We start from the raw sequence: 27,364 nt of genomic DNA, 5'->3' as shown, positions 1-27,364 counted from the left end.
TGGGGAAAAACAGATTCATTTAACAGCCCTTGTTACAAAACTAACAACTGCAGTGATTCACTTAACAACTGGGGCAAGAAAGTTCGTAAAATGCAAAAACTCACTTCACAAATATCTCACTTAGCAACATAAAGTTTAGAATCAATTGTGGTTGTATGTTGAGGAGTATCTGTAGTTTTAAGTACACTCTAGGATGCCACATGGGACCTTCATTAGTGGGTTCCCCAGATAATAGGTTGGTCCCCGTGCTTTACAAACAGAAGCCAGTAGCCTACTTTCAGCATGCCTAGGTATGAAGAGTTGAATATATGCCAGTGACTTAACACTCTGTTTAAGCCACGGAGTCCTGTACAGGTAGCCCTTGACTTAAACAACCAGAAGTGGGATTAGAATTTCCATTGCCAAGCATCTTAAGTGAGTCATGAGTCATGCCTGACTTATTTTGATACCGTATGGTTGTTAAGTGAAACGCTTCAGTTGTCAAATGAATCGTGTGGATCGTAGGCAAGTCCACCCTTCCCCCATTTACTTTTAACTTGTCAGGAGCAAATGGTGACCATATGACCCTGGGATGCTGCAACTCTTGGAAATACATTCCAGTTGCCAAGCACTCACATTTTGATCACGTGACCCTGGAAATCTGCTACCGTCATAAGTGCAAGGACTGGTCGTAAGTCAGTTTTCAGTGAGAACTTCGAAGGGTCACTAAATGGATGCTTGAAAGTCAAGGATTACCTGGATGTTCCAGCCAAGGCTACAGAGGCTGCACTGTTGTTCCATTATGCCAGGGGTCTTCAGACTTGGCCCTTTTCTGACTTGTGGACTTCAACTCCCAGAATTCCTCAGCCAGGCTTGCTGGCTGAGGAATTCTGGGAGTTGAAGTCCACAAGTCAGAAAAGGGCCAAGTTTGAAGACCCCTGCACTATGCCCTTATCATTGTGTGGACTTCCCGTTCGCTTGTTTGTTGAACCCCGAGACTGACTTGCATACCAAGCCCACCCAAGATGCCAGATGAAAACTGATCACTGCTTACACAGTATAACAAAAACACAGGCTCGTGCCTGCAACCCGAGGGAATGTTCACAGTTGACTGAGATTAGTTTCATCCTTTCTTGCTTTGGGTCATTTGTTTTTGCTCTCTCCTTTTCAATACATGTCTTCTTTAGGACATTTTTAATTAAAACTATGCGCCAAACTTTAAAAATGAAGCCCCAAATAGCCCTCCAAATTTCTGTGCAGCTTGTTAGAAGTGTAAAAAATATGATTTGTGGCTGACTTGTAGCTTCCCAATCGGAGTTGACTTTGGTGTTTTGGGGCCTTGCAGCCAAGGCTCTGCTACATCCCAGAAGATTTGAATGGAGCAATAGCTCACAATATTGTGCTAAAGGGCTTCTCATCTGGTATCCACAATTCACTATCATTAGTTACTCTAGCCCAGGGGTAGGCAACCTTGGCTCTTTTATGACTCATGGACTTCAACTCCCAGAATTCCTGAGTCAGCTATGCTGACTCAGGAATTCTGGGAGTTGAAGTCCATGAGTCATAAAAGAGCCAAGGTTGCCTACCCCTGCTTTAGCCAATTGCCCTGTCATTCTCTGGTCATCTCCCCCACCAACTCACTAACCAGAGCTGACTCTCCTGTAGCTTCCAGATCAGCCAAAGTTGGCTATTGTTGCCCTCCTATTGAAACTATCGGCCACCTTATGTGCCAAGTGATTGTGCCTATTGTCCACAGAGCTTGAGTGCTTGGTAGATCAAGGTTTCCTAATATAGTTCGTGTCCTTTTCTCCCCAGGAAGGACCAGTTCTCGCTCCTCCCTAGAGGATTTGCTTGCCTCACAAGATGGCTTGAACCATCACTATTTTCCTGGGGATGGCACCTGCATAAAGCTAGACTCTAGCAACACAACAGCTGGACACAATCAAACAGTCGCTCAGAATCCCAGCTGCAGCGCCGACTCTAAAGCTGCAAATCAGATGCCAGCTTCACCCCAAGGAACCAAACCATTGTCGAGTGCCTCAGAAGCTTCCGACTGGTCCTCGCCTTGTCCTTGCAAGGAAAGCTGGTTGTCATCCAAAATGAAGGCTCCACAGCCAACACCTCACCTGTTTGACTCAGCCAGAGAGGAGCCATTCCTACTCAGTGGCCCTCATTGGGAGGAACCTTTGCCTCAGCCAACCAATTGGAACGCATGCTTTTGCAGAACGGCCAATTGGGTTCTGCCTCCGGTATGGGACTTAGAGATGTGGGCAGCTGATCAAAAGCTAGTCGGCAATCCGAGCCTAAACAGTGGTAGATGCATCCATTGGAGAGGTGAGCCTCAACAGGTGGCAGCATATTTTGGAGAAGTGGCACAGCCTGTCAAGGTCACCTTGATAAAATCAAGTTTTTAAATGAAGTGGGCCGAGATGAAGAGAAGATTTAAAGGGTGATAAAAGAATAGGGACAAGCCCCTGGAGATGGTTGCCTGCTCTAAATCTTAGAAATATTCAAAACAAGAACAGTTAAAACCTTGGCCTTTTAGGTCAGAAACACCATATCTCCTGCATGTGAACATCTCCAGCATATCATCTATATATTTCTCGACCAGCTTTTTCCGGTTACTTTCTCATCAACTCATCCAGTCTAGAGAAATAATGTTTTGTTTTTTTAGCTTTTATTGTTGCTCCAATCCTAGACACTTCCCGAAAGAAATCATGATGAGTTCCATGATCTTGGGTCTACAGCAGTGTTTCTCAACCTTGGCAGCTTTAAAATACGTGGACGTCAATGTATCTTAAAGTTGACAGAGTTGAGAAACACTGGTCTACAGATTTACATACCGGGTTGGGAAATGGGAGCACTCAATTTTAAATCTATACATGTTCAAGAAATTTAGTAGTTATGGCAGAGAATGCTCTTACTCCTTGATGTTTAGGAGGTCAAAATCCACCAAGATTGCCTAAGGAGACAGCAGTAGGAAGTGTTCTCTCTTTAAGGGGAAAAAAAAAGCTAAGGTATCCATGTACAGGTGCCTGTGGGATACTCCTAAAAAAATAAGATTACCATGCTTAAAGATGTACAAGTGTTTGATTAAAAAAGGTAGACATTAATGGATATCCCCAACTATTGGTCTCTGCAAATACTCAACAAAAGCCATTCTGAAGACATATCATACTGTACATCCTAGCTGGATGATACTAATACTTCCTGCATTTTTTAAAAGATTCCCACCTTTATTATTTGAGAAATCCCACCTTTATTATTTTTATAAATAATTCAAGATAGCAAACGTAACTAATACTTCTTCCTCATCCTATTTTCCCCACAGCAATAATTCTATAAGGTGAGTTGGGCTGAGAGAGAGTGATTGTCCCAAAGTCACCCAGCTGGTTTTCATGCCTAAGGTGGGACTAGAACTTACCATCTCCTAATTATTGTCCCAAAGTCACTCAGCCAGCTTTCATGCTTAAGGTGGTACTAGAACTCTCATTTCACTTTTGCTTACAACTTTGCAGAAATTTCTGGCTTCAGAGAGACAATTTCCCATTCCATCTTGCAAACACCTATGTTTCAGTGCATTTTTGAGACATCGTTCAATTCCCAGATTGCGATTTGGAAATAAAAAAAAAACACTTTTTCATACCAGAATATTTGAGCATTCCGAGGGTGTGTGTGTGAATGTAAGAACACAGAGGGTTTTTTTCAGCAATTGCATCTGACTGCTGAATCCTTTTCATAATTTTGGTTTGTTATGGCTGTCTTGGGTTATAAATAGATATCTTTTTTTTCTGTAAATAGGGGTGGGTTTCAGAGATAGGGATAATTTTCTTGGAAAGCCCTATCGAAATGCAAGCTCTCCTCCTAGATGACTCAAGAAGCAGCTGTACTTGCGTTAAGAAGAAAATATAGCAAGGAAATTGCCACTAAGATCTGTGAATGGGAGTTTTATCTCCAATTGGGAAGAGAAAGAATAGTTTGATTGTGTGGGGAGAACGATTGGGCAATGGCTTGTGTTGAAAAAACATTTGGATCTGTCCTAGCAAGCACAAGGAATGTTTCTCATGAAAATTGGTGTCTCTTAAAACAAAGGCAGTGATTTATGTCTTGAATGTAACTCAGGACTGGCTGACTCATTCCCAGTACAAACAGTTGGTGGCCTGCGCAGGAGCACATCCCATAGTTTTTGATCAGAATGGACATGCCATTTTGCCTAGAGCCACAGCAGACAAAGGTAGGGAAGTTAGTAAGGTAATGGAACAGGAAGGCGATGAGAAGTGTGGGAAGTGAGAGAATAGACTGAACGGAATTGGATTGACTTCAGAAATAATAATAATAATAATAATAATAATAATAATAATAATAATAATAATAATAATAATAATAATAATAATAATAATAAACCTTTATTGTCAAAGTACAACATGTGTACATTGAGATTAGCTGAGCCTCCCCCCGTGCTCTCTCCCCCCAACACACAGTGACAACAAACCCTCCATCCTACCACACCATGTGAATGTGTGACAAAAATGACAAAAAAAAGTTACAAAAAGAAAATGACAAAAATGACAAAAAGAAAATAGAGCTAGCTAGAAAAGCTGAAGAAGAAAAAGCGATAGCGATTATTGACGAGGGACATTTTCCTCCATTTCTGGTGTCTGAAATGTAGGAGCCTGGATGAAGGCTTTGCTTACATGGAAGCTACCTGAAGAATTAAACATAAAGAGAATTAAACCGTAATGTGCGTGCCAGTTTGGTGTACTGGTTAAAGAATCAGACTAGAAACCGGAAGTCTCTGGAGCTCTAGCCCTGCCTCAGCACAAAGCCAACTAGGTGACCTCGGGCCAGTCAGTTTCTCTCAGTTCAAAAAAGGCAGTGTCAAACCATTTCTGAAAAAGAAAAAAAAACTTGCCAAGAAAACTGCAGGAAGTTTCTAAACAATCTTCAAGAATTAAATAGGAAGAAAAAAAATACTCCCTAGTTGCTCCAGACTAAGCCTGCGATACCTAGGCTATAACATTTGGGCAACCAGTAGAGATAAGGGACGCGGTGGCTCAGTGGGTTAGGACGCTGAGCTTGTCGATCAGAAGGTCGGCAGTTGGGCGGGTCGAATCCTGAGTGCCGCGTAACTGAGCGCCTGTTACTCATCTCAGCTTCTGCCAACCTAGCAGTTCAAAAGCATGTAAAAATGCAAGTAGAAAAATAGGGACCACTACGGTGGGAAGGTAACAGCGTTCCGTGCACCTTTGGCGTCTAGTCATGCCAGCCACATGACCACGGAGACGTCCTCGGACAAGCGCTGGCTCTTCCGCTTTGAAACGGAGATGAGCACCGGCCCCTAGAGTTGGAAACGACTAGCACGCATGTGCGGGGGAACCTTTACCTTCACCTAGGTCAGGGGTAGGCAACCTCGGCTCTTTTATGACTCATGGACTTCAGGAATTCTGGGAGTTGACGTCCATGAGTCATAAAAGAGCCAAGGTTGCCTACCCCTGACCTAGAGATAAGCAAAGAAGCAGAAATCCTAAATCTTGACTGCCAGCTTGTGTTTGGACTTTTCTGCCAGCCTTAAAATCTTTCTAACAACCCAACAGATTCGGTAGGCCTACTTAGCCACATTGCTGAGATAGGATTAGCTGCGAAATTTGTCTTGAGATTCTTGTACAGACTTTGTTAAGAGATTAAGCAAACAGCACTCAAAATTGTATCCTGGAGCACAACTCAAGAATCTGAGCAAAGCAGTCAAAGATTCCTGTTGTAACAGCTCCTTGCTCTGTTGAAGCACCTGTCTCTCCATGCAGAATTATAATTCCCTCTTAAGAATTAGAATCTTTCTACTGTATTTAAGGAGAATGTGCCAGCTACTGCGGGAACTTCCTCAGACGTAAACACTAAGCCTTTCCATGTGTGAATTATTCCAATTTGTATAATCAATAAACATTTTAACGTAATATATCTCTGAGCCTTTGCCTGTTCATTGAGTGGTGCTCACAGATTAGGACATGGGTCGCCAAACGTGGCCGTTTTATGACTTGTGGACTTCAATTCCCAGAATTCTGGAATTGAAGTCCACAAGTCATAAAACGGCCAAGTTTGAAGACCCCTGGATTAGGATTTGGAAACAGTCATTCACTTTGCAACAGGAAAGATTTCAAAACTAACATCTGAAAACTTGTTCTACATTCCAAGTAAGTGAAATCAGTAACTTCAATGCCTAGCAAGAGACTTCCTTTCCACTTTTAATTTAGCTACACTGTTTTATGCTCCAAATAATTTGTCTTATCTATTCTTTATAAGTCCGCTTTAGAATGTAAAGATTTTTTCAATGTACAGATCTAAGAAAATGTGTCTCAGCATTATACCACCCAGCTACTTCCAAATAATAAATAATGAAGAATACTTTACACTCAATTTCCCTTTTATATATACATACACATATGCTTACAAGAAACAAAAGAAATAGGAATAATTGGATCTTGGGGGAACATGTATTAGAAGCAATGAAACAATAACATTTTGGCCAATTCATCCCATTCTCTTTTTAAGAAGAAGCTAGACAGTCACTTATCTGAAATGCTTGAGCAGGGGGCTGGACTAGAAGACCTCCAAGGTCCCTTCCAGATTTCTATTCTATTCTATTCTATTCTATTCTATTCTATTCTATTCTATTCTATTCTATTCTATTCTATTCTATTCTATTCTATTCTATTCTATTCTATTCCTTTCCTTGAGTCTTTTGGCAGGTGCCTTTTGTTTTTTTAAAGCAATGTTCTATCTACAAATTATATTGTGTTCAGACAGTGATAATCCAGGAGCAGAATTCCAACTTATCTCCTTTGGCTTCCTAGTTTTGCGAGTGGAACATTACTTGAGAAAATCAATCTGAAAATGGAATGAATTTGCCAAAATGTGGTTCAGCAATTCAGAGAATATTGAAACATATTTTTCCAGCAGGAACTCAGGATAATATGTCCTGTAGGCATTTGCCTGCTTCTAGAGTTCTGTCGGTCAACTCCTATTAACTGAAAGGATCGAAAGAGGAATCACTGTAGAGCAGTTCCCCAATTTTGCTTAGCAACAGAAATTTTGGGCTCAGTTGAGGTCATAAGTCAAGGACTACCTGTAAACTAAAGTCAAGAATTTACCCAATCTACCTATCTACATCTCATCTCATCTCCTCTGAATACACCCAAAACATTTTAGAGCCACTGGAAACAACCCTGATTATTTTAGCCTTTCACGTGCCCAACTGCAGCAAAATGGAGATGGGAAATAGGATGCCAGCCAATCCTTACTCTGGTTTGCATCATGAGGGGAAAAATTTGGTGAAGAGGGATGATGAATTCAACAGGCTGAAGCGTGAGATGAAGGCCAAGGGATATGAGAGGGGAAATGACTTTACATATCTTTACCAGGTAAGTACAAGTAAGAAGCCTCCTCTCTTTGTTTGATTCCTTTTCATCGATATTTGATGTAATTGGTCTGCATCCTATCAGCAACCAGGAAGACACAATTTTTGGAGAGTTAGTGGCAGCACTCAGTCTTGAATGAAATGCTGGAGACCATGCGGGCATGGGTCCGGATTACCTTAGGGAGCACCTGCTACCAGCATCAGTCTCCCATCGTCCTGTGCGAGCCCACAGGGAGGGCCTCCTTAGGGTTCCGCCGGTTAGAGATTGCTGGCGGGTGATTCCCAGGGGGAGGGCGTTCTCTGTGAGTGCGCCCGCCCTTTGGAATGAACTGCCAATGGAGCTTCGGACTGGCCCCGACCTTCGTTCTTTTCGCCGGGACTTAAAAACCTGGTTGTTCGAATTGTCTGGCCTGGACTGAGGGATTTTAAATTTTAAAGTATTTAATTAAATTATATTAAATTATATTAAATTAATTTTAAAATTTTAATTTTATTGTTATTAGGAATTGTGGGCCTGTACTAATTTAATTCTATTTTATTATTTTTTGTACTGTTTTAATTGCCCTGTGAACCGCCCTGAGTCCTTCGGGAATAGGGCGGTATATAAATTCAACTAATAAATAAATAAATAAATAAAATATTCCAAAAGCTAGGTATTGTCAGGGCAAAATTAAACTTCATTCCACTCCATCTTCATGTGAGTTTCATTAAGATGAAATTAATGCAGTCCACATTGTTTCCAATTTATTTAATAAGATTTCTCTCATATAATAAAGATTCCAATTTAGCAGCATCTTTTGGAAGGTCCTGAGTGTGGACCACAAATCCTGCAGTGGTTAACTGCGGTCCATGAAACTCCAGTTTCATAAAACTGTTATAAAATTACAACTAGTCTAGAGCAGTGTTTCTCAATTGTGCCAACTTTAAGATGTGTGGACTTCAACTCCCAGAATTCCCCAGCAAACACAGAATCTAATCTAATCTCCTGCTCAAGGCAGGAGACTCTATATATCCCAGCCAAATGACTGTCCAGTCTATTTTTGAAAACCTCCAGTGATGGAGCATTCCCAACTCCCCTCAGAAAATTTCTCCTTACTTCTAGGTTGGACCTCTCTTTAGTAAGCTTCCACCCATTACTTCTTGTCCTGCCTTCTGGTGCCTTGGAGAGTAAGTCAATCTCCTCTTCTCAATGACAGCCCCTTAAGTACTGGAAGATGGTTATCATGTCCCCGCCCATCCTTCTCTTTGATAGAGTAAGCATGCTTTTAATTTTCATATTTTAACTCTGTACCCTGATCTATGATTGTACACAAATGATGAAATAAATAAAATTACTGCACTCCTATTCCCCCTTACTGCTTCGGAGTAATCTCTTCCAAACGCGGAAGTGAATTATGATGGTTTGTTTCCCCCCCCCCATGAAAACAGCTGAGAACAAAAAGACTCAATTTCCCAGCATGCCGCTGGCGAAGGAGCGTGCGTAAGTGTCGGAACCACGGGAGGCTGAAACTTTGTGTCCGAAAATTAGCTGGCTCGCTTGGAAACTGGGATTGATTTCGATCGCAACCGGAATGGCAAGTGGGCAGCGGTACCCGGACAAGGTCGTCATAGTAACGGGGGGAACCAGCGGCATTGGCGAAGGCATCGTGAGAGAATTTGGTGAGATTAGGGAGATGGAGTGGGAAGAGGAGCAGGGAGATTTTACCAAAAAAAAAAGTCTTCGGATCTTTAAGTGCAGCGTCTGGCATGAAACTTTTATCCTCAAAATTAATGTGTTGAACTGGAGAGGGTCTAGACCAGGGGTAGGCAACCTTGGCTCTTTTATGACTCGTGGACTTCAACTCCCAGAATTCCTGAGCCAGCATGGCTGGCTCAGGAATTCTGGGAGTTGAAGTCCACGAGTCATAAAAGAGCCAAGGTTGCCTACCCCTGGTCTAGACGAAATTTGGAGTGAAAGAGGTGAACTCGGTATGTGCTCAGAGGCACGATTGTCTGGACTGTCTGCATTCAAGGAACTCCCATTTCCCCCCACCCTCCCCCAGCAGCATCCGCTATCGGGGGACTACACCTGAACAGCATTGCCATTTAGTTAGAGGTTTAGCCTACATAAATTCATTAGCCTTTAAGATGCTATTAAAGAAAATGAAAGAATCTTTTTCGGCTGAAACATGGCTCTGTGTTGTAATCAGAGGGTTTAGTGTTTTGTGTGAATCCAACCGTTGTGTAAACTGCAGGACTTTGGAATGTGTGTTTTCCCCCAATTATCAGTTCCTGTGACAGAGTTCAGCCTTTTTAGCATGAGCCCCTCTGTTCAAAGATTAACTACAAGTCAGTGTACACAGTGTTGCTCAATCAGTCAGCTGGAGAATTCTGGGAGTTGAAGTCCACAACAGCTAAAATTTGCCAAGGTTGAGAAAGGCTTCACTAGCAGAACCAATTCTGCCTGTGGTGTCAGAAAGCCCTTTCCGTCCAGGAAACAGACTGAATCAACATCCTGTCTCTCTGACAGGCGCACACACACACAGACACAGATTCTGTCCATGCTGCCAAATGAGGAACAAAAGAAATTCAGAAAACTGAATTTCTGTTCAGAGATTGATGGAGACGCTCTCTATATGTGGATATTTATAGTACGGGTACTCCTCAATTTAAGACCGCAACTGAGCCCAAAATTTCCGAGATGTTTGATAAGTGAATTTTGCCCCATTTTACAATCTTTCTTGCCACAGTTGTTAAGTGAGTCACTGCAGTTATTAAGTTAGTAACACAGTTGTTAAGCAAATCTGACTTCCCTATTGACTTCGTTTGGCAGAAGATCACAAAAGGTGATCACATGACCCCAGGACATAAATGTGAGTCAGTTGCCAAGCATCTGAATTTTGATCATGTGACCATGGGCATACTGCAATGGTTCTAAGTTTGAATGGTCACTAAATGAACTGTTATTTTCAAACTTTTCCATATTTCAAGGGTAGAAATAGATTTTAATGAATTAGCGTTGGTATTTCTTTCAGTTCAGTTTCTGTTCCCAGTTTTACACCATAGCCTGAAAATGAATTAAAATTACTTGGTTTCTGTTCTACCTTTAAAAATAGGTATTCTCTCCCAAGCCAGTTCATAGAAACTTAGAAAGCAGCTGTTTAATCACCCAATATTAAACAATATACAATGTAATAATTATAAGCACCTTGGTTTTTAAAAAATGAGATCCAACAGTGAACAACAAAATTAAATGTAGCCTGTAGGGCAGGGGTGTCAAACTCACAACATCACGTGACATGTCGCGACGTATCGCGACTTTTTTGCCATTGCCAGCAATGGACTGGGCGCGGTTTCGTTATGATGCATCCGGCCCATGGGCCAGCAGTTTGACACCCCTGCTATAGGGAAAGTAATAAACTTTAGGATTCTTAGATTGCAAAAATTTTAAACAAGAGTATTCATTGTGCAGTCTCCCTTAACATTTTAGATGCAACTGCCAAGGGCCCTCCCAAAATTGCTACTAAATTACAATACTTAATATATATTTTATTAGATTTTTATCCCGCCTTTATTACTTTATAAATAACTCAAGGCAATGAACATATTCAATACTCCTTTCTCTTCCTATTTTTCCTACAACAACAACCCTGTGAAGTGGGTTGGCTGAAAGAGAGTGACTGGCCCAAAGTCACTCAGCTCACTTTCATGCCTAAAGTGGAACTAAGACTCTCCTGTGGCTTCTAGGCCAGCACCTTAACCACTACGTTAAACTGGCACCAATATGACTGAAGGAGAAAATGATGAAGGGCTTGGAATTAATGATCACTGGATTAGTTTAATTTAATCAAACATATAAAGGGAAAGTGTCTATTGAGTCAATCTTGACTCCTGCTGACTAATGGACATGATTTGCAGCATCAAATTCCTGGGTGTGCAGCTAGCGAGTAGGCTGGCTTGGTCGCTCAACAGTGAGACACTGGTGAAGCGGGCACAGCAGCGCCTGCACTTTCTGCGTCGCCTGAGAAAAGCTCATCTTCCTTCCCCTGTCCTGACCACTTTCTACAGGGGGACGATCGAGAGCTTCCTGTCGTACAGCATCACAGTCTGGTTTGGAAGCATCACTGCTTCAGACAGGAAGGCGGTGCAGAGAGTGGTGAGGATGGCCGAAAAGATCATTGGCAGTTCTCTCCCCTCCATCCAGGGCATAGCACAGAAGCGTTGCTTGAACAGGGTCCGTAAGATTATCTGGGACACACCACATCCTCTTCAAGACCTGTTTTCCTTGTTACCTTCTGGGAGGAGGGGGCTTCGTGGTATCCGTAGCAGAACATCCAGGTTCAGCCATAGTTTCATTCCATACAGCATTAACCTTGTGAACTCTCAAGTTTCCTCCTTCCATTATATATTTAAGATGGACAGTATTTAATATTTATTTGTTATGTATATGTAAGGGTGTGGGTCTATACATATGTGTATATAGTATGGTTAGGTGTGTGTCATGTATGTGTTCCACTTTGAGAGCAGGCAACTAAATTTCATTTTTGATGTGTGCCATTGTGCCCACAGTAAAAAAATGACAATAAAGCTTATCTTATCTTATCAATCCAGCAGTGGCTTGCTATATTCTTCCAGGATATTTTTTTCAATTCCTTAGTTTAGCCCAAAGTCTTGGGATTCCCTGCTGATCTCCCAACAAAGTGACCACCAGACCTTACTCCGCTTATTTTTCAAGATGAGTGAAGGTCAGTTGGATGCTGCAACTTACGTGGGAGGCAATGAAACATATGCCTTTTCAAACTGTAGCCAATTGCCCCAAGTCATATGGATTTAATAGACCAACAGTCTAATAATCTAATCCAATGGTCCAATAGTCAACCTTGGCAACTTTAAGATGTGTGGACTTCAACTTCCAGGATTCTGGGGGTTGGAATTCACATATTTTAAAAGTTGCCAAGATTGAGAAACTCTGGTCTGACATGTCATAGTTTCTATATTCATAAGCTGTTATTGGGTGAAAGGAACCAACATTACATAGCTAGTCCTTGATTTAAGCCAACAATTGGGACCAGAATTTTTGTTCCTAAGGAAGATGATTGCTGAGTGTGTCATGCCCGATTTTACAATTTCCCCCCCCATGGTCGTTAAGCAAATCACTGCAGTTGTTATGTAAACCAGACATTTTTATTAAGCAAATCCAGCTTCCCCTGTTGACTATGCTTGTGGGAAACCAGGGGTAAGGTTGTAAATGGTGACCACATAATTCCCAGGGTGCTGCAACCATCATGAATACATGGTTACCAAGCGCCCAAATTTTGATCATATGACCATGGGAATACTGTGACAGTCGTAAGTGTGAGGACTAGACATACGTCACTCTTTTCAGTGCTGATGTAACTTCGAATGGTCACTAAATGAATGGTTGTCAGTCAAGAACTTACCTGTAGCTTGCTATATATCCCCTTCCTGTATTGCTCATCAAATGGTGGGGCGAACGAAATTCACTGGAGTTTCTCTCCCACTCGGTTTCTTTTCCTTTCCAGTTCACCATGGAGCCAAAGTGGTCTTCTGTGCGCCGGCATCAGAAGGTGAGGCCTCGAAGCTCTCTCACTATCATCACTTTATCCTGGATGATTTATGGTCCTGCTCCCATCCAAGTTAACCGGAGCAACGGACCGAAAGGAAATACAGGCAGTCCTCAACTTACGACCACAACTGAGCCCCAAATTTCTGTTGTCAAACGAGACGCTTGTTAAGCGAGCTTTGCCCCATTTTACAACCTTGCTTGCCGCGGCTGTTAAGTGAATCACTGCAGTTGATAAGATAGTAACCCGGTTGTTAAGCTTCCCAATGGACTTGGCTGGTCAGACGTTTGCCAAAGGTGATCACATGACGTCGGGACCCAGCAAAGATCCTAAACCTGAACCCGTTGCCAAGCATCTGAATTTTGATCACATGATCATGGGGATGCTGCCAAGGTCGTAAGTGTGAAAAATGGTCATAAGTCATATTTTTCAGTGCCATTGTAACTTTGAACGGTCATTAAGTGAACTGTTGTAAGTCGAGGACTACTTGTACCAGGTTTGGACAACCAGGATGTTGCCAAATCTCTAAGGAAAAATAATACGTAGATGGAGCAACGATGAACCTATAGTTCATGGCAGCATGTGTCTTTTAATAAAATCCATCAACCTCACATGATGCTGTAAAACACGTTCTGTTTTTTTTTAGATGAAAGAAGGTAAGTACCTACTTCTTGGAGTTTTGCTAGAAGTAAAAATTCAGCAATCTACCTTTTGCAAAAAATGAAAGCAATGAGAAAAATCATTATTTTCTGGTCGGAAAAATCAAACACTCACTAAATAACTAGCATGCCCACTTGCTAAAAAGGCAATTTTAAATTTTTCTGGGGAGATGATTTTCATTTAGGAATATGGGATGTGTGATCTTTCCTAAGGAAAGCAAAATATATAATAATGACCTTTTTAATTGAGCAGCAATTTAAACTTGCCGGATGCTGGATTCATCACACACAGACTATAAGGTCTCCTGCTTGAGCAGGGGGTTGGACTAGATGACCTACAACAGGCATGTCAAACTGGTGGCTTGCGGGCGAGACGTGTTACACTGAAACCGAGCCCACCCCATTGCCGGCAATGGGGAAAAAGTCGCAATACATTGCGCCATGTCATGTGACATCGCGAGTTTGACATGCCTGACCTACAAGGTCCCTTCCAACTCTGTTATTCTGTAAATTATTCTGTAAAAAAACTTACAAGGCTCACTAACCTAACTTTGGCTTGGGAATAATAATAATAATAATAATAATAATAATAATAATAATAATAATAATAATAATAATAATAATAATAATAATAATAATAAAGTTGGAAGGGACCTTGGAGGTCATCTAGTCCAACCCCCTGCTCAGGCAGGAAACCCTATACCATTTCAGACAAATGGCTGTCCAGTCTCTTCTTAAACACTTCCAGTGTTGGAGCATTCACCACTTCTGGAGGCAGGTTGTTCCACTGGTTAATTGTTCTGACTGTCAGGAAGTTTCTCCTTAGTTCTAGGTTGCTTCTCTCCTTGATTAGTTTCCATCCGTTGCTTCTTGTCCTGCCTTCAGGCGCTTTGGAGAACAGCTTGACTCCCTCTTCTCTGTGGCAGCCCCTGAGATATTGGAACGCTGCTATCATGTTACCCCTCACCCTTCTCTTCATTAAACTACTAGACATACCCAATTCCAGCAACCGTTCCTTATATGTTTTAGCCTCCAGTCCCCTAATCATCTTTGTTGCTCTTCTCTGTACTATTTCATGATCTGTTCTGGCTACCTATTTTATTTTGTTCTTGAATCAAAGAGTAATGTACTGGCCTAGTGGTGAAGACCCTCGCCTCCCACTTGGAAGGTTGAGAATTCAATCCTAGTTAGTGGCAGGAAAAAAAATACCTGCTGGGAACGCGCATGGTGTCAGGAAGGGCATCCAGCCAGTAAACATTCAGCTCTATTCGGTCGCCCTGGCTCTATCCTGCATTAAGGGACTGCAGGGTTGTTTAAAGTGAGGGGTTTTTTTTAATTGAATCAAACTGTTTCTGAATTCACACAATGTAATGATAAAGTAAGCTTATCTATCAAGGAAGGAAGGATGGAAGGAAGGAAGGGGAAGGAAGGAAGGAAGGAAGGAAGGAAGGAAGGAAGGAAGGAAGGAAGGAAGGAAGGAAGGAAGGAAGGAAGGACCCAAACTTAGTACTAACTGACTGAGTTAGCTCTCAGCCTTCCTCTTCCTGAAGTTTAAATTCCTTCCTTGGTTAAATAGAGTAGGCAATTTGCCTTGACAGCTTAAATAGTCTTTCCAACTCCGTAATGCTGGGCTAGACCTAATAGTAGGTAGAACTCTTTGGCTGCAGATTTTCTTGGTTTAAAACAAACCCACAACATTTATGCTTACCAAACCGGCAACGTGCCTTGTCAATGGTGTGAACTTAGTAAATTGGCATTAAAACGGAGAAGCCTTTTCCCAATGGGTTGTATTTGAGAATGCTACTCATGAGTAGATCTTGAGGCAAGATGGAAATACCCTAATTCCTATTTTTATTAATTATTCAAATCTGTAGTAACCGTCCATTTCCAATCGACTAGCCAGATGTTTCCACTGTATTCTAAAAGCATATACATACTGTATGCTTATATATATATATATATATATATATATATATATATATATATATATAGAGAGAGAGAGAGAGAGAGAGAGAGAGAGAGAGAGAGAGAGGTGTATAGATAGATAGATAGATAGATATAGATATCTATCTATCTATCCATCTATCTATCTCTATATCTATCTATGTATAGCTATAGATATATAGATATAGATATAAATATAGATAGATATTTAATGAGGTTACTGGGCCTTGTGTTTTCAAATCTGGCTATGGAACTTTTTTCAGGGGTTGGTTGAAATCAATTTCTGAGGTGTGAGTGGCACAACTGTTAGCTTCACTTGGACCATGGCTGGAGTAGAGAGGCAGCTAAAGACTCCAGGTATAAATAATTTGGGAGAAAATGGTTATTTTTCCCTCACAGTTAAATCTACTTTGCATCTCTTTGCAGAGGGAAAAGGAAAAGTTCTTGAGAGGGAACTTGCAGAAGGTGGATCAGGAGAAGGCCGCTTTGTGGTCTGTGATGTCCTCTGTGAAGCAGACATACAGGTAGGCTGGAACTGAGAGAAGAACAGTGGTTTAGCAGTGGTTTACTATTCTTACAGTTTTCTTGAACTTCTGCATTTTCTTTATAGCTTCTCCAGTGGAACTTCTCACATTGAAGTCCAATGCTCCTGGTTCCCCTTGTCAAAGCATTGCTCTCCAATCTCCCCGATGCACAAATGCAAGGTTTCCCAACCTTGGCCATTTTAAGGAAGTGCAGACTTCAACTCCCAGAATTCCTCAGCCAGCATGGTTGACTGGGGAATCTTGGGAGATGAAGTCCAGGCACGTTAACAGTTGCCAAGGTTGGGAAACCCTGACCAAGATTCTTCACCCTATTCTTTGTTTTGGATATAATGCTGAGTTGAAAATAGTTGAAAGGCAACCACTAGATTCACACATTGCACACTCTTCATGTTACAAATTTGGTTTTGATTTAGCATGAAATGCAAACTCAGCCAGTCAGGTTTGTAAATTGTGGCTTCTGGCTTTGAATTCTGAGCAAAGAGGCCTTGTCTAGCTTGTTCAACAAATAAAAGAAACTTATGATTTTGCGTGGTGTGGAAACCTAGCACAGGGCCAGCTCAAAGGGTCATGTGTATCTACACTATCCTGATTCTTTAGTAAATGTGCAGAATAAGTGGTAACCAGTGTCTCTAAAGTTGCAATAGCAATTCATAATCTATAGAGAACTTTGGGGACAACATTCCCCCGAATAACAGCAATGAAGGAATAGGTAAAATGCCAAATCTTTCCCCATTCTCATTGGTTGAATGTCTACTTCATCTCTCTTTAGTCTTTACTTTGTAAAAATATATGTTTGAGATCCCTACTTAGCTGCTTACATATCCACCTGCCATTATCATCTCAGATTTTCCACATGGTTCCCATCCAAATACTAAGTAGATGTATTAGTACTTAGCTTAGCTTCAGAAAGATGGCCATATCACAGGTTCAAAGGCCACATCCTTGGACAATTGCCTTAAATCTACCCTCCTCTATTACTCAGGCAGTAGCCGCCAACCACATTTTTCATATTGATAAGAAAAATTTATGCTTAGACTTGGTTGTTTAAGAAGGTTGCAGCTCCTAAAGAGCCAATAATTTGATTCTCTTCCACATAGCAATAGCACTTCGACTTATATACCGCTTCATAGTGCTTTACAGCCCTCTCTAAGCGGTTTACGGAGTCAGCATATTGTCCCCAACAATCTGGGTCCTCATTTTACCAAACTCGGAAGGGTGGAATGCTGAGTCAACCTTGAGCCAGTGAGGAATGAACTGCAGGCAGTGGGCAGAGTTAACCTGCAGTACTGCATTCTAACCACTGCGCCACCACAATTCCAAACATCCATGAAATCTTTCTCTTTTTACCCTGTACCTTCTCTACAGAGGTTGGTGTCGGTGACCGTAGGACAATATGGACAACTAGATTGCCTGGTGAACAATGCTGGCGGGCGTGAGTCGTTTCCAAAAGGATTGGGCCTGTCTTGCTAACCATTTAAAATGTTGTTACTCATCCCACTAATCCCGACAGTATTCTTATTTATGTGATGGTGGCAAATATATCCATGGCTCAGGTGGAAGATGAGGGTGGACGTTCATTCTCTGAGCTTGTGGGTTGGTTTCCAAACGTTTCGTTACCAGGCTAGGTAACATCTTCAGGGGAGTTTAGAGGATGTCAGTGTCAAGTGTTCCTCTGTTCATGTGGTCAGTAGGTCTTGTGACGGAGAGGTCACAAGACCCATCACAAGACCCTCACCTCAACTGATGCGATCTCCCTATCACAAGACCCACTGACCACACAAAGCCCTTATAAACAGAGGAGCACTGACATTGGCATCCCCGAAACTCTGCTGAAGACGTTACCTAGCCTGCTAACAAAACATTTGGAAACCAACCGACAAGCTCGGAGAACGAACCTCCAGCCTCGTTCTTATTTATTTTGATGGTTTTGTCCATTGTTTCTGTTTGAAGCTTTTATCACACTGAGTCTCTGTAGATTTCTGTAAAGGCATCTGTTGATCTAATGATGATGATGATGATGATGACGATGATGTTGGAAGGGACTTTGGAGGTCATCTAGTCCAACTTCCTGCTCAGGCAGGAAACCCTATACCAGGGGTAGGCAACCTTGGCTCTTTTATGACTCGTGGACTTCCAATTCTGGGAGTTTTTTTTAAATCCCATTTATATCCCGCCCTTCTCCGAAGACTCAGGGCAGCTTACAATCTAAAGCACAAATCAATGTGCTTAGCAATAGCCTTCATTCTATGTATATGCCTGCTTATTAGGGCTTTTGCCCCCTCCCCCAAGCGGCATTATTACAAAGTCAGCTTATTGCCCCCAACAATCTGGGTCCTCATTTTACCTACCTCGGAAGGATGGGAGGCTGAGTCAACCTTGAGCCTGGTGGGACTCGAACCTGCACTAATTGCAGGCAGCTGGTGTTACTTAAGGAGGCATTAGCCCACTGCTCCACCAAGGCTCTTTGGTGATGTCCACGAATCATAAAAGAGCCAAGGTTGTCTACCCCTGCCCTCTACCATTTTAAACAAATGGCTGTCCAATCTCTTCTTAAAGATTTCCAGTGTTGGAGCATTCACAGCTTCTGGAGGCAGTTGCTATCTGCATAGCAACCCTCTGAGATAGATGGATAGAGAAAGAACGTAATTAACCAGTGAGCTTTAGTCAAGAGGAGACTTGAATTGGTTCTCCCCGATCATCACTTTGAAGAAACTAGAAAGAGAACCAGCAAGGATAATACTGACTTTTAATTTGGTGTACAAACTGATCTGGGTGAGGTGAGGACCTTAGGATTAAAAAAACCTTACAGTGCTAGGAAAGCAAAATACACCCACCAGTGGGCAGGAAGGCAATCTGTATAGATCTATGCAATATTCTTTCTCTGCCAAACAGATCCCCCCGATCAAAGAATCGATGACGTGTCTGCACAAGAATTCCGCAACCTCATGGATCTCAACGTTGTCAGCTGTTTCTTAATGGCCAAGGTAGCTTTTCATATATATATTTCTATATACACAAATAGCACAACATATGCATACAAGATGGCTTTTTGCCACGCTGGTATTGCCTACATCTCATTGCTTACCTTACAGTTGTAGATCAACGATTGGTGCAGAGTTTCGGGGAGACAGCAATACAGAATTCTTGATGGGGCCTTCTTTCTTCTTGCCTAGATTCCTATCTACGTTCTCCCGAGTCAGGAAATGGGCAAGTCACAGGGGCAAGAACCATCTACTTCCTTTCATGGCCTGCTCTCTCCTTTGGACTGTGTGGTCATACGGACACAGTCCAGTTAGTCCTCGACTGAATGACCACAGTTGAGACCAAAATTTCTGCTGGTTAAGTGACTTTTGCCCCGTATTTACAACTTTTCTTGCCATGGTTGTTAAGCAAATCTGGCTTCTTCTCCACTGACTTTGCTTGCCAGGGGGGCACAAAAGGGGAAATCACACGATGCTTTCTTATCGTAATTCTCCACTTCCCTTCATTTTGATGTTAACAGTTTGCACTGCCCTACCTCCGGAAAACGAAAGGAAACATCATTAACATTGCGAGCATCGTTGGTCATTTTGGACAAAAGTTAGCTGTACCATATGTGGCAACCAAGGTAATCCAGATCAAAATGTTCCGGTCTTATAAGTCCATTTTCTCATCTAGATTGCAAAGTCATAAAATCTCTGCCAGTGAAAATATATTTTTGCTCATTTCTCTGTATCAAGCTGCTGCTGAGGACTCTAGGCTCCAGTTCAATGTATTTCTCTGATTTTGGTAATTTTGTTTAAACCGCCAGAAGTGCTTTCCATGTTGTGGTGTGGGGGAGCTTTTTTTGCCTAAAGGCAACATAAAAAAAACCCTTCCAATTCCAGGAAGGTTAAATTGCCTTAGAATTGAATAACTAAATTCATTTTAAGGAATAGAGCCACTTAATTAACTGAAAGATCCTTACTTTCAGTTTATCAGCAGGTGAGTGTCAGGGTTTCCTGAGATTATTTGAAGATCATTAATAGTGGATGGATGGATGGATGGATGGATAGAGGGAGGGAGGGAGGGAGGGAGGGAGGGAGGGAGGGAGGGAGGGAGGGAGAGAGAGAGAGAGAGAGAGAGAGAGAGAGAGAGAGAGAGAGAGAGAGAGAGAGAGAGAGAGAGAATTATCAACTATTCTGTCAAATCCTGCCTTGGTGGAGGTTGTACTGTAGATGTGTTGTGATTCAGCGTCAGCCTGTGGTACTGGCAGCTGAGTCTGATGATTCTGAAGAGGAGGAGGAGGAGGGGTTTGGAGAGCCTTTGGTGTCAGAGGGAGGCTCTGATGCACTGCAGGACTCTCAGCCTTGCCCCTCCCGTCATGTTCCTCATCAGACTCAGCAGTGTGAGCACGAGGTATTGGACGTAGATGATTCACAGCTGGATCTATTCAGGGACGCTAGGAGCAGGAGGCAATCCAGCAGAGTAGAACAGACTAAGGCAATGAGGCAACTCGGTGAGAGGAGGAAAAGGCAATGAGAAGCCACGCCTTGGGACTGCTGATAAAAGGGGAAGGTGTGGGAGGTGCTGGTTGCTGAAGGCAACCGTTTGAAGATCTTCTGTTAGAATCCTGGTTTGTTATTCCTGTTTAACTCTTGTTTGAACTTTTGATTTCTTTGTAAATAAATTTGGTTGGGTTTTTCCAGCCTGTTGACCATAAGAAGAAAAAAAGGGTTGTCCCTGACATTCAAACAGGGCCGGTCGTAGGCTGGAACAGAACAAGATGGAAGCTAATGATGTGAAAAGATGGCCTGATAGGCAGGAGAGAAATTGTCAAGTTGCTGATTCCCTTTATAACTTCTCAATGCTTTCCATTTGCAGGGGGCTGTGATTGCGATGACTAAAGCCATGGCTATAGATGAAAGCCAATATGGCGTTAGAGTCAACAGGTAAGATTGATTGACCCCCATGGTTAGCAAACGGTGGCCCTTTGCAAAATGTCTTGTGATAAAAGATCTGGGTTCAATATCAGTTCTGGAATTTAACAGATGATTCCCCCCCCAAAAAAAACAACATTAGAGAAGAGTCTCTCTTTTTGCCTGCTGGGATGGGCAACCTGCAACTCTCGGGGTCAAATGCGGCCCCTGATGATTTTGTGCAGCCCTTCGCCTCAGCCCTTTGGCTCTCAATAGATTACTTCAAGAAGATGCAGCCTTTTGTTAGAAAAACAGGCAGTTGTCCCCCCCCCCCCCACTTCAGTCATCTACTGGAGGTCTAGTCAAGGTTGTATTCACATGAATCCAGGGACTAATTCCTTAACAGAAAAGCCACATAGAAAGTAGTTCCGTTCAGACCCTGGTTGCATCCTGCCTGTTAGAATGGATGGATGGACAGACAGACATAGGAGAGACAGAGAGAGAGATGATAGAACACATGATAGAGTTAAGAAAGAGAATGAGAAATTAGATGGACTGTGTTTTAAACAATGGACACCCTTTTCTGGAAAGATTACAGAAGTGGTTTGCTAGTTCGTTTTTCTAGAATGTATAGTTATTGCTCGACGTAACAACAGTCTGTTTAGTGACCGTTCAAAGTTACAATGACACGAAAAAAGTGACTTATGACCATTCTTGAAAAATGGCCATGTGTCACTTTTTTCATGTCATTGCAACTTTTTCACACTTATGACCATTGCAGCATCCCCATGGTCACGTGATCAAAATTCAGGTACGTGTTAACTGACTCATGTTTGTGATGGTTGCGGTGCCTTGGGGTCATGTGATCACCTTTCGTAACCTTCTGACAAGCACTCAGTGGTGAAGCCAAATTCACTTAACAACTAACTTAACAACGGCAGTGATTCACTTAACAACTGTGGCAAGAAAGATCATAAAATGGGGCAAAAATTCAGTTAACGACTGTCTAGCTTAACAACAGAAATTTTGGGCTCAGTTGTGGTTGTAGGTTAAGGACTACCTGTATTTCTTTTTTTAACTACCCCAGTCTAGTTTACAAGGATCTCCTGGTTGCCAACTTAGCTTTTAAAACATCAGCCAAGGAGTCCCATTTTATTGGTGGGGTAGAGCTAAGAGTAAATCAGTAGGATTTGCTTCCAAATAAATTCATACAGAATTCTCCTTGGGATTTTATCATTCTATTATACGATTCACAGCACTCCATGATATTTTTAGCAGGCCCGTGATATTCTTAACTATTTTTCACTTTTGGAAGAGTTGATTTGCAAGGTGGCAGTTTTGCCCTGCTATTCATTTGTGCTATGTTGCCAGAATTTGCAGAGTGGCAGTTTTGGAGGTGATAGATGCCCTGGTGTTCATTTGTGCTATGTTGCCAACCTCTGCACTACCGTACGTAAGGCAGTTTTGATTTAATTGAATGAGGTTACATTTATAAAAACAAGAATACAGAATTGTGAAGCATTTCTTACATACAAACCGAGTTGTTCCCTTGCGGCCCCTGACCCGGTGCAGATCCCAGTTCGCTCCATGGTTTTCCGTGGAGCTCCGGGAGATGAAGCGTCGGAGATGGGGCCTAGAGAGCTGTTGGAGATCCACCCGATCTGAATCCGACCGATCGCGACTAAGATCCTTTACTAGATCTTATCTCGCAGCAATGAGGATGGCGAGGTCTAATTACTTCGCTACACTCATTGCGTCCGCAGATAACCGCCTGGCCGCCCTGTTTAGGGTAACTCGCTCCCTCCTTAATCAGGAGGTGAAGGAGGATCCCTTACAGGATCGTGCCGAGGAGTTTTGCCAACATCTGTCGGACAAAATCACTCGGATTCGGACCGGCTTGGACTCCGACTGGGCAGAGTCTGACGATCAGGACATGGGTAGTCTTGTCGATGTTATCTGGGAGGAGTTCGACCCTGTGACCCCAAAGGAAGTGGACAGAATTATGAGGAAGCTGAGCTCCACCACTTGTTTATTAGATCCATGCCCTTCTTGGCTGGTTTATTCAGCTCGAGAAGGAACACAAAGCTGGCTCCAGGCGGTGATATCTGCCTCCTTGAGTGAGGGTTGTTTCCCCTCCGTCTTGAAAGAAGCGGTGGTGAGACCCCTCCTCAAGAAACCTACCTTGGACCCAGCTATATTAAACAACTTTCGTCCGGTCTCCAACCTTCGCTTTCTTGCTAAGGTTGTTGAGAGTGTGGTGGCGCATCAGCTCCCTTCGGTTCTGGAGGAAACTGACTATCTAGATCCGTATCAATCGGGTTTCAGGCCCGGACACAGCACGGAGACGGCATTGGTCGCCCTGATAAATGATCTCTGGAGAGCTCGGGACAGAGGTTGTTCCTCTGTCCTAGTCCTACTAGATCTCTCAGCGGCTTTTGATACCATCGACCATGGTATCTTACTGCAGCGTCTCAGAGGATTGGGAGTGGGAGGCACGGTTCTTCAGTGGTTCTCCTCCTATGTCATGGGACGTTCGCAGTCGGTATTGGCAGGGGGGCAGAGGTCGAGCTCGAGGCCTCTCACTTGTGGAGTTCCTCAGGGGTCGGTCCTCTCGCCTCTCCTATTCAACATCTACATGAAACTGCTGGGTGAGATCATTCGTGGTTTTCGAGTTGGGTATCATCAGTATGCTGATGATACCCAGCTTTTTATTTCGACCCCAAACCACCTCAGTGATGCCCTCGATGTGATGTCCCGTTGCCTGGAAGCAGTTCGGGTCTGGATGGGGAAGAACAGGCTTCAACTCAACCCTGACAAGACTGAGTGGCTGTGCATACCGGCATCTCAGGATATTCAGAACATCCCATCTCTTTCTATGGGGGGTGAGTTATTACCCCCCGTAGATAGGGCTTGCAACTTGGGAGTCCTCCTAGATTCACAGCTTTCTTTGGAAGACCACATAATAGCTGTGACTAGGGGAGCCTTTGCCCAGGTTCGCCTGGTGCGCCAATTGCGGCCCTATCTAGACCGGGATGCCCTGCGTACGGTCACTCATGCGCTCGTGACCTCTCGTTTAGACTACTGCAATGCTCTCTACATGGGGCTGCCCTTGAGGACCACTCGGAGGCTCCAACTGGTACAGAATGCAGCAGCGAGAGTTGTGTTGGGAGTCTCCCGATACTCCCATGTTACACCTCTACTCCGTGAGCTGCATTGGCTCCCAGTTGTCCTCCGGGTGAGATTCAAGGTGCTGGTAATGGTTTTCAAAGCCCTACATGGCATGGGTCCGGAGTACCTTAGGAATCACCTGCTGCCGGCGTCAACTTCCCTCCGCCCAGTGCGCTCCCACAGAGAGGGCCTCCTAAGGGTGCTGCCGTTCGGAGAATGCCGTCTGGTGGCTCCCAGGGGGAGGGCGTTCTCTGTGGGCACGCCTGACCTATGGAACCGTTTACCGGTTGAGCTCCGGATGGCTCCCGACCTTCGCTCCTTCCGACACGACCTAAAAACCTATCTGTTTGAGCAATCCGGTCTGGTCTGACGGGTTTTGTTTTAATTATTGTTTTAATGTAACTTATCTTCTGCATTTGGGCATTAGGGTTTAATTTGTTTTCAATTTCTGTATTTGTGTATTTTGATATTTATGTCACTGTTCACCGCCCTGAGTCCTTGGGGAGAAGGGCGGTATACAAATCAAATAAATAAATAAATAAATAAAAGTGGATCAATTTTGTTGCTCTTCCACAATGTTTTCCCCGTCAACATTCTCTAACCATTGGAATTCCAGCATCTCACCCAGCAATGTTTGGACTCCTGGATGGGAAAAACTTGCAAGCCAGGCAGCCAATGCAGAGGCAATGATCAAGGAAGGCAAAGAGGCTCAGGCAAGTGCATTGTGGGGAAATGGGGACTGTACGATTTGAGCAATTTAGATAATGTTTCAGAGGTCCATATACAAACATTGTGAAAATACAACCACGGCTTTTATGGCAAGAACAGCAGTATCTTTGCATTGTACAAATTAAGGATACCTGCATATATTATCTGTTTAGTTTAGTTGCTTTCCTTGTCGTGCAGCAGCTTTGGAAGTCCCGCTGGTGAGCCAAATGGAACTCACTCTTAGCCTGACTTTCTAACTTGGGGTCCCCATACATTTTAGGTTGAGGAGCTAATTTAGGGGGCATGTTTGCAGCACTTCCCCAAGTGGGCCTTAATTTGAAATTTTTCCAGAGCGAAGGTGGCGAATCACAAAACACTAATTTATCAAAAGCCAAATAAAAATATAAAACTATACGACAACGCAGGATCCAATTTGGGTCAGTCACCGGGACCAGATGTTTAATCCTCTGAGCTTTCAGAACCTGTGCTGGAGCCCATCCAGAAGGAAATTCTCTCTCACCGACTGTGTGCTTTGGGCTATTCTGTGCGTAGTATTTATGTGGTGCCTGATTTTGTGTGTGTGGCTTTTAAATTATTGATTGGGGTGTTGATGGCCTGCTATGCCATCACAGAACAAAGAAACAAAAGCTGATCCACCTGCCTTTCTCCAACTTCCACAAAGACAGAAAACAGGAAAATAGAAAAACATCAACCCATTTCTTTTTGGCTTGAATGGGTGGGAGAACATGCTTCCAACCCAAATTACAGGCTGATGCCACCCATTTTTATTATTTAAAAAAACATTCTTGTGGGACTTTGGCAGGCTTGGAAATGAAGGTGATGATCGACTCTTCTGGTTTATGTACTTAGCAGGTACACTCTACTTGGCCCTTTTACGATGTGTGGACTTCAACTCCCAGAATTCCTCAGCCAGGCATGCTGGCTGAGGAATTCTGGGAGTTGAAGTCCACAAGTTGTAAAAGGGCCAAGTTTGAAGACCCCCTGCTCTAGCAGCTACAAACAGAAACATCTGTGGATATATTGGAGACTGGTTTGGGATCCCAGTTCTAGTTACTGAACTATAAAAAAAACCTCATCGTATAACTTTGAGCTCTGGAACCTTTGTTTTCTCTTCAATAAGGGCCCAAATTTCATGAGTAAAAGTAAATGTATCAGGGCAGTGTATGTACCTCCTTGGATAGAGAGTCCAGATTTTCCTCCTTCTCTCTTGTGTTTGCAGCTTATGGGACGGATGGGAACTCCGGCTGAGTGTGCAAAAGCTGCCCTCTACCTCGCTTCTGATGCTACGTTTTGCACTGGGATCAACCTTTTCCTCAGTTGCGGAGCTGAACTTGGCTATGGGAGGAAGAGCCACCAAAACGCCACTTCTGGTTTTGATGGCTAGCAAGAGCCTTCTAAGATGGGACATTTTTTGGCAAATTTCAAAGTCAAGTTGGGAGTTGTACTAGAGCTCCAATCTCAGCCGGGTTTGCGAGACTGAAGTGGAACGGTTCCACTGCCGCATTGATTTGTGGTAGTAAAAAAATACTGTAATCGTAAATGCTCTGGGACCTTTTGAGGTTTTAATAAACTCTAATCCATCGCAAAAATGAAGAGGCTTTCCCTTTTTCTCACTCCAGAAAGCTCTCTGCCTTGCATTTACTTGTGTGGTAGGCAGCAATCATTCACTGGCAGAACAGCTGGTCCTCAGCAAGGAAAGGCCTGGCATGCCAAAATCAGGAGCCCACCCACTTTTCCCATTGACTGACATGATGCATGTCCAGTAGGAAATCTTAAGGCCAAATGATCTGCTTCCTGCACGCCAACATTTCCCTGCAGTTTGCATTTGGTTACTTGAGGCGAGGGAAAGGAAGTGCACATGTGTGAATGCCATAACCCACCCAAATTACATCCCAATGAGGGGAAATCAACACCACTTCAGACTCCTGAAGACTATGGAGCTAGAAGGATTACCAACTTGTGTGCTTATTCAGCCTCTAATTCCATTTTGCCCCTCTGCGCTACCAAAATTCCAACAGCAAAATGCCAATTGTTGGTAGTGTGACTTTGGGGAGAAGGTTAAAAAAAAGAAAGAAAATAAAATGAGTCAAAACTTTGGGAGTATAAATAATCTGTTTTTAGTGAATTCCCTCCCTCCCAAACCTAAGAATTGGGCTGAAAATATCAACACTACGATATCTTCAACCTGACTGCCTCACCTTATGAGCTGCTCCTGAGGCACAAAACATTAACATAGTTCAGAATTGTTCATCCTAAACTTGGAGAAGAAATTTGTCAAGATCATTTTAAACCCCATCTTTATGTTACTTTTCATCAGTCTTCCCCTTGTTGATGCCCACCAGATAAAGGGACTGCAACCCCCCTCCTCCCCAAATTCAAATGAGTGCTTTGTGAACAGAAGCTACGCAAGTCCTGACCTTAACAATAAAAATACATTTCGAGTTCAGCTCCAGTGAACATTCCAAATCAAGTCTTTGATAACAGCACA

The 27,364-nt window shown here is 43.0% G+C and overlaps 2 protein-coding genes across 2 annotated transcripts in view; both read left to right on the top strand.

Moving 5' to 3' along the window:
* The window catches only part of LOC308678684 (pleckstrin homology domain-containing family A member 4-like), a gene marked incomplete at its 5' end in the record, with an annotated part of 37,200 nt that extends 34,380 nt beyond the window's left edge, over window positions 1-2,820 (top strand). Inside the window, one exon of the mRNA XM_081345921.1 lies at window positions 1,795-2,820. Coding sequence (XP_081202047.1) covers window positions 1,795-2,393 — 599 coding nt within the window. The 3' untranslated portion in view covers window positions 2,394-2,820. The remainder of the gene's footprint in view (window positions 1-1,794) is intronic.
* Window positions 2,821-8,881: 6,061 nt separating this feature from the next.
* On the top strand, window positions 8,882-26,453 carry HSD17B14 (hydroxysteroid 17-beta dehydrogenase 14). Its single transcript, XM_081343999.1, has 9 exons — window positions 8,882-9,049; window positions 12,913-12,957; window positions 15,984-16,081; window positions 17,468-17,534; window positions 18,995-19,086; window positions 19,605-19,709; window positions 20,945-21,012; window positions 24,764-24,860; window positions 26,096-26,453. The coding sequence occupies exons 1-9, from the start codon at window positions 8,962-8,964 to the stop codon at window positions 26,258-26,260; spliced, it is 825 nt and encodes a 274-aa protein (XP_081200125.1). The 5' UTR covers window positions 8,882-8,961; the 3' UTR covers window positions 26,261-26,453.
* Window positions 26,454-27,364: the final 911 nt, after the last annotated feature.

This window comes from Vipera berus (assembly GCF_964194415.1).
Source record: "Vipera berus genome assembly, chromosome: Z".
Classification (NCBI taxonomy): domain Eukaryota; kingdom Metazoa; phylum Chordata; class Lepidosauria; order Squamata; family Viperidae; genus Vipera; species Vipera berus.
The sequence above is the reverse complement of the archived record's forward strand: the minus strand, read 5'-3'. Positions and strand labels throughout refer to the sequence as shown.

Coding starts and splice junctions, on each gene's coding strand:
- HSD17B14 (XM_081343999.1), top strand. CDS start 8,962: ATGGCAAGTGGGCAGCGGTACCCGGACAAGGTCGTCATAGTAACGGGG. Junction 12,958..15,983: donor CTGTGCGCCGGCATCAGAAG/GTGAGGCCTCGA, acceptor ATCTCTTTGCAG/AGGGAAAAGGAAAAGTTCTT. Junction 16,082..17,467: donor TCTGTGAAGCAGACATACAG/GTAGGCTGGAAC, acceptor CCTTCTCTACAG/AGGTTGGTGTCGGTGACCGT.